This window comes from Myotis davidii, unplaced genomic scaffold (assembly GCF_000327345.1).
Source record: "Myotis davidii unplaced genomic scaffold, ASM32734v1 scaffold1384, whole genome shotgun sequence".
NCBI lineage: Eukaryota > Metazoa > Chordata > Mammalia > Chiroptera > Vespertilionidae > Myotis > Myotis davidii.
In genome coordinates, this window is record NW_006294869.1 from 27,323 (window position 1) to 34,506 (window position 7,184).

The 7,184-nt window shown below is 34.1% G+C and overlaps 1 protein-coding gene across 1 annotated transcript in view; it reads right to left on the minus strand.

Annotated features, from left to right (window-relative positions):
* Positions 1-276: 276 nt before the first annotated feature.
* TMEM47 (transmembrane protein 47) overlaps positions 277-7,184 on the minus strand; it is an 8,769-nt gene continuing 1,861 nt past the window's right edge. The window contains exon 3 of the mRNA XM_006769422.2: positions 277-3,658. Coding sequence (XP_006769485.1) covers positions 3,480-3,658 — 179 coding nt within the window. The 3' untranslated portion in view covers positions 277-3,479. The remainder of the gene's footprint in view (positions 3,659-7,184) is intronic.

Sequence of the window (7,184 nt, forward strand, 5' to 3'; positions counted from 1 at the left end):
GATTAGAGAGTAGGGAAAAAGATAGTCACACTGTTTCCGCCTTCCTTTTAAAACAGAAAGTTTAAAAAGATATTTCCTTTTATTTTTCATGTAACTCAGCTGCAGAGGACAGAATCTTGAGAATTTGAAATAAAATACAGTTTTAAGGAAATTTGATACAAAATGGGCATGTCATATTAAGCTGTTTTCAAAATGATTATATAAAGGAGAAAATGAACTGAAGGCATGTAATTCAGAAACCTGTGTACAGTAGAGAAGACACAGAGTCAAACCACATCCGTGAAACCACTTTTATTTTTATTTTTTTTCCACATAGATAATTTCATGTCAGCTACACAAATCATGAAACAAGGAACTGATCCTGAAACTGCAAACTCAAAACCAATGGAGTGATAAACAGGTTTCCCCCAGAGGACTATTAGAAAAAATAACCAGAATATCAGGAATTCATATTTAAGTAGTAAAATGTCATATATTTTCAAATAATAAATATAGAACAGCAGTAGAGAAACTAATAGCATGAACAGCATGAAGTATATTTTATTTTTAAAACATGAAATATCTAGGCACAGTATTAGGCATTAAAGAGGACACAGAGGCATAAGTTAGTGTGCGCTGCTCTGTACAAAAATACAGTCTGAATAAATCACATTGCTAGCCATACAATTAGACATCACTTACCAGTCAGTGCATTTGCATGTTTAATAATATACAGGTACATGCTAATCCATATATATCTTTTATATTTCAAACACATAGGTCTCTCTATATTTGTCTTTAAAATTTACATGTTGAACTTACAAAAAGCTAAATAGTTGTGCAAGAAATCTGAATAACTAGCCCTGCTGAGTACTTTTTGCTACACGTGTGTGTATCTCTCTCTCTCTCTCTAAGATAAACAATGAGTTTATGGTTACCAGTTTTGCTTGTGAGAAAACATCAAACAAACCTAAAGCTGCAAATACACAATGTTAATGTAGCTGAGAAATTCACTTGTGTTTATTCTGATAGACAAAACTGTATTTCAGATGAGCAACAACTCATGTATTACTGAGCTTGTTAATAATAAAATACTTCCAAACAACATTAGTGATGGTAGAAATATAGCAAAGGGCTCTTCACTGCTAAGGAGAAAACGTTATATAAGCAATCTACTTTTCAGTAAACTGCAAATATGTATACCTTAGCTGATAACATATTCTGTCACTTTTCAGCTTGTCATGTTGACAGAGAATGAAAACTTGGTAAGACTTGAGATGTGATATTAGTCTAACAGCACACTGCATCCTCTACTAGGACTAAGAAAAGTGCCTCATTGATGTCAGCACCAAAGTACAGTTCTTCTATTATTATTAAGGAATAAAGAGATTCTCTCACAATCGAGAGTGTTTAGTAGCCGCAATCCCTTTCCAACAAATAACATATTTCTCATGCTGTTCTGACAATATGCAATTAACTAACTGCAAGACAGTCTGGCCCAGATTTTACTATGTGTATTTATCAAGAAAACTGCTTCAAAAGATTCTATAATACTAACATCTTTCTGGAAAATGTCCACTCATAGTTTCTTATGGTTCTACATAGAAACATATACTTTTATAAAGGTTTCTCTCTAGGATGCATTTAATCACTTTTGTCACTGTTAAAATAAGAATAAGCCTGATACTTCATATTTACTTTGTGATTCTATAGAAAAGTCAGAAGAGGTTTTTTTTTAAGCATTTGAATAATAAAATAGTTTTTTCTTTCTGTTGTTTTGGCAACAGCTCTTAAGACAAGTTGAAAGCAGAACTTTGCTTTGGGAGGAAAAGAAAATTATTAAATACTATTGATGTGGTCCTGCTCTTAACAGAATTTGCAATACAAGAGAACATAGGTGTGCTTTCAATGATTTTCTCCACTGCTTCTTTCTGCAAGAGGGCCAAAACCAGGACATACTGTTTTAGTGTCTTTGTTAACAAAAATAATTATTTATAACTTTTATATTAGAACTGTATATTTGATATAAAAATATGCTTATAATTAAACTATCCAAATTTGTATATTAAACAGGATTAAGATGAACAAGCTTGCAGTATGAGATTAGTTGCAAACTTATTCCCTATTATTGACATTTCCTTATATTTGAACAGTCAACAAATAATTCCCTTAACATAAATCCATCATAATTGTGTGCACAAATCAGTTAGCCCCTTAGTTAACATCAGAGGACCAGGTGATAACCAGATGAATCCCATTCCTCTACTGAGACATTTAGACATTCAAATAAATCTATCACTATTCCTTTATATTTTAATAAAGACATTTAAAATACTTGAAAAAGCAGCCTTCTACTTTAAACAAAATGACCAACCTAATTGCTACTCTTTTTTGAACTACAGTGCTTACAGAAGAATCAAAAATTTTTAGATTAATACCATTTCAATTTTTCTTCTTTATACAATTCTATTAAAACTTTCCAGTGGAATAGCAGAGAATATAGAGCAAAAGCTTTAATATGTACTTTTGTAAGGTAAGTAAGTGTGCATACTGATCTAAGCCTCTTAACGCGTACAAGGTTAGTGTTCAAATCACTTCACTAGAGCAAATATTAATTCTATGTGTAATAGGCAAATGCAAGTGTAGGGCTAGGGAACAACATATTACCATTTATGCTAATGGTCCATCTTCTATAAAAACACTTAAGTTTGTTACATATGCACAATTATTTGCTGTAATGTTTGATAAATGATTTACCGGGTACTTAGGACAAAAGCAACTCATGCATATGTCTTTCTAGTTGCCCCAGGGAAGGTAGAAACTCCCAATTTTCCTCATTCTAGATATGGCTGAGGCACAATTTCTAACCACATAATGAAAAGCACCTCTCCAAGTCTTGACACCTTTCCCAAGGAAATGCTGATTGCCAAAGCATAACCTCCCATTAAAAAGAGTACTCTTTAAGATGGAATATGTACCATTAACAACTTACATTCAGAACTCCCATTAGATGCTGATGGGCAGTTCACTATTCAAGAGCTCACTCAAGCAAAAAACCAATGGCAATTTATCATTGGGTGGGAAAAACAGGTGATAAGGACTCTGACAGTTAAATCCTTGTCAGCGCAAAAGGAACTTCTAAATGTTGCTTATGCCAGCTGCTCCCCTGCAGGCAATAGGAGATTCAGGCATTTCTCATTCCATCTAGTTTCTCACAATGGTTGCTGTCATATAGACCCTTCACTTGTCAAGAAAAATGACAAGAACATATTGGAAGTTTGCAGCATTTGCCTATGTCTAATCAGCTCTCTTAATTTGTGCAGGTCCCTAAAATGGATGTAGAAGCTGGTTATTATGTTGACAGCCAAAAGGCAAAAGATATTAAATCAACCTAGCAAACTGCTTGACACTCCACAAGTGTTTTAGAAAATAGTGAGTTAGAAAAGATGCAGATGTAATCCTTGTTGGATGTTTTTCCCCCCAATTTGAGACTATTGGTTCTAGTAGTAGTCTTCGTAGTTCTTAGGGTTCAGGCAGTAAAGGATGGCACCCCCAAATGAGAATATAGTTGCACCCCACGCCAGGCCATAACCCCAATTGAACTCATGGTAAATTTTCAAGCTCACAGTTTCAATGAACTTGATTGGGTAAAGAACCAGGCTGCAAACCTGTAAAACAACTGAAAGAAAAGCAAATCAAAATTAGAAAAATGTATTTGCAGGAAACAGAATAATATAACATAAATACACATAGTTACGAGAATTACTTTTTAACCAAATAAACATAAAAGCAAAACATCTAAAGCATTGCTTACTCTAAATAGTATATATTTTAAAATATTAACATTTTTTCTCTGTTTAACACTATTTTTCACAATACAGTAAGAATTACTCTATTAATAATTAGTAAATCACCATAATAGGTTTTGGCAAAATAATTAGTGCAATATAATAATTTCTATGGGCATACCAAGAATTATCATTTTACAAATACATACAGGGGTGAGCAAAAATGGGCTTACAGTTATACAAATAAATAAAATAACTAATAAATAATACAAGAATAATCTATTTTGTGTACTTACAACTATAAACCTGCGTTTGCCTACCCATGTATATAATTATTAGTATTATGGCAGGTAGTACTAGTTAAGCTCAACTGTTCCACTATACAAAACCTGTGAACAGCAACCGAAAGTGCCCATCAGCAGATGAGTGGATAAAAAAGCTGTGCTACATTAATATCATAGAATACTAAGCATCAGTAAAAAGAATGATATCCTATCCTTTGAGACAGCATGGAAAGACCTGGAGAGTATTATGCTAAATGAAATAAGCCAGTCAAAGAAAGACAAGTATCACATGATCTCATTCATATGTGGAATCTAGTGAACAAAATAAATTGATGAACAAAACAGATCCAGAGACATAGAAGCAAGGAACAGACTGAGGAATTTCAAAGGAAAAGCAGGGGTGGGGGTTGGGTAAGGAGTGATTAACGGGAACTTACATGCCTTAATGGACACAGACAACAGTGTTCACGGCCTGGGAAGGACAGGTGCGGTTGTGGAGGGGGTTAATGGGGAAAAAAGCAAATAAAGGGGACATCTGTAATACTTTCAACAATAAAGAAAAATAAATAAAATATGGAAGATGAGAAGGAAGCACCCAGTGTGTGTGTGTGTGTGGGGGGATGTTTTCTAACTCCTGATATATAAAGTCAATTTTTGGTTAAAATGATTATTATTTAACCCATCTTAAAAATACTGTAAACTCCAAAAGTGTAGCAACAAACAATAAAGGAGTAGGATACAAGAATAAACCTTGATAAAATAAAAAAGATAGTTTATTACATTTTTAAAAGAGTAACAGGATGGATAGTGTGCTTAATTAAACTAAAATTCTGTGCTTAAAAATCTATTCTCATCTGTTCTCAGTAGCTGTAAAAGATCATTATTATCAATATGATTAATGTTCCTAGAAAGTCTGTATAGCAGTCATCTATCTTGGGCATAAAACTGATGAAGTACAGAAAATTCATGAGGGCATGATTCCTCAAAATAATTACTTTCAATGAAGCTCTATGTGAGGGTCAAGTGACCTTTCTGGAACCTGATATAAGAATTCTAAACATTTTGCCCTGCAGTTCAACACTGCATGGGCCAGTACTTTCACATTACTATTGAGAGTGAATGGATAAACATGTCCCTCAAAAAGGAGAATCTCTCAGCATTCAAAACAGAAATCACACCTTGTTTGTAGTTTAAACATCTGCTAAGTTTTAAGTCCTTGTTAGGACAACTGACAGCATATTATATAACCCACACGATTTGCAGCCAGTAAGTTCCAAATGTATATCAATTTTTAAAAAATTCAGCTGGCGCTGTGCCTTTGTGAAAGGGCACGTTCGTGTTTTAAATGTCTTAAAACTAACAAGCAGTCAATCACTATCAACCATGGGCTATAGGTGAAGAAAATGCCACAGTTACTAAGTTTTGTTTTTTTAAAAAAAAACAAGGCATTTCTCCTTAATGTTTCTGTATTCCAGTCACTAGTCAAATCATGACTGATCCTGGCAGAACACGACTAAAGTATGAATGTGAATAGGAATAGTAATCTATTTACTCATTGGATAAATTCATTCACTCAATAAATATTTGGATATTTCTAAAGTGATACAGTTTGAGGCATTGGTTACTAAAGTGCTACCCTTATGGGTAGGCAGTCCATTGTAATTAAATACAGAATACGGCAGCTATTGCTAAGGGACATAAAAATACAAGAAAGCAAGTAAACAAGCAGAGGATGCTATGCTCTTTTAGATAGAGAGTTGAAGAAGTCCTCTTTGGGGAGGAGTTATTAGAGCACAGACCTAAATGAATGGGGGGTGCAGGTCAATATAGTGGGGAGTGAGCAATCTGGCGGGAGAGTACAGGTAGTGCAAACTCCTGCTGCAGGAGCACACTGGGTGAAGAGAAACATAAGTTTCACTAGTTGAAGTACATTAGAGCAAGGAAGGGAGTGGCATGAGATAATAGAAAAGACAGCCAGGGGCCCATTCAGGGATAGACATGCGAACCATGGTCAGGGGCCTGAGGAGTTTGAGTGGATAAGTATTAACTGATCTGAACTATATTCTAAAAAGATTAGACTGCTTTTTTGGTGAACCAGCCATCGTTATTCACAATACTTAAGATGTGGAAACAGCCCAACAGCCCATCAGTGGAAATAAGCTAATCTGAGAAAGGCAAATATTATATGATCTCACTTATTTATGGACTGTAATGAACAAAACTGATGTAATCTTTAGGAGACTCTTTATATCGTACTATATGATTCACAACAGACCTTTTATTACACATGAGATCAACAAAATATTGATACTATGGTCACCACCTAAGCTTTCAAAATATTTTTTTATAAAGGTGTTTTCTACTCTATTAGAAGTCTGGAATAGGTGCCCAATAAACAGCTGAACGAATGAGTGACAGTAGTGATGAAATACTAGATCTACCATTATAATTAATATGTGTTCTTGAGCAAGAACACATATATGTATTTCAGCCCTTCATTTTTCTAACACCTACATTCTGATCAGTCTTCATTGGTACAAGAAGAACACTGAAATGAACAGCAGGGGGCAGCAGAACACTTCTGATTTTATATTTTTAGCTCAAACTACCCTTCAAATTCTGAGAAATTTCTCTATTCCCTACTTTAAACAGCTTTTAAAAATTCATCTAACAGCCTAGATGATTCTGTCAGTGTCTTCATTATTGACAGTCACAGGGGCTTATTTTGCAGTCTTCAAATCAGATATGACTGACAGGGTAAATTGAAGGGACCACAAGACTATTTCAGCTTGAGTCAAAAAGAACAATATATTCAAAGCTATTCTTATAAATGAAAATTAAAACACACAAAACAATGTACTGGGCTTTTAGTCTTATAAGCCCCCTTTTTAAATAGCTCCCTGACTTTTTATAAAACCTCCATTTTACCTTGGTTGATATTTTAATCATAGAATGCTTCATAAAATGATGGCTGTTAAATTAATGAGTATGCCATTGACCTCATACAATTCAAATGTCTGATGGTGCAAGTGATACATTATGATTTTACAGTATAACCATGTTTATGTCCAAATAGATTTATACCTCTAAGGATGGATATATATATATATGTATATGTGCGTGTGCGTGTATG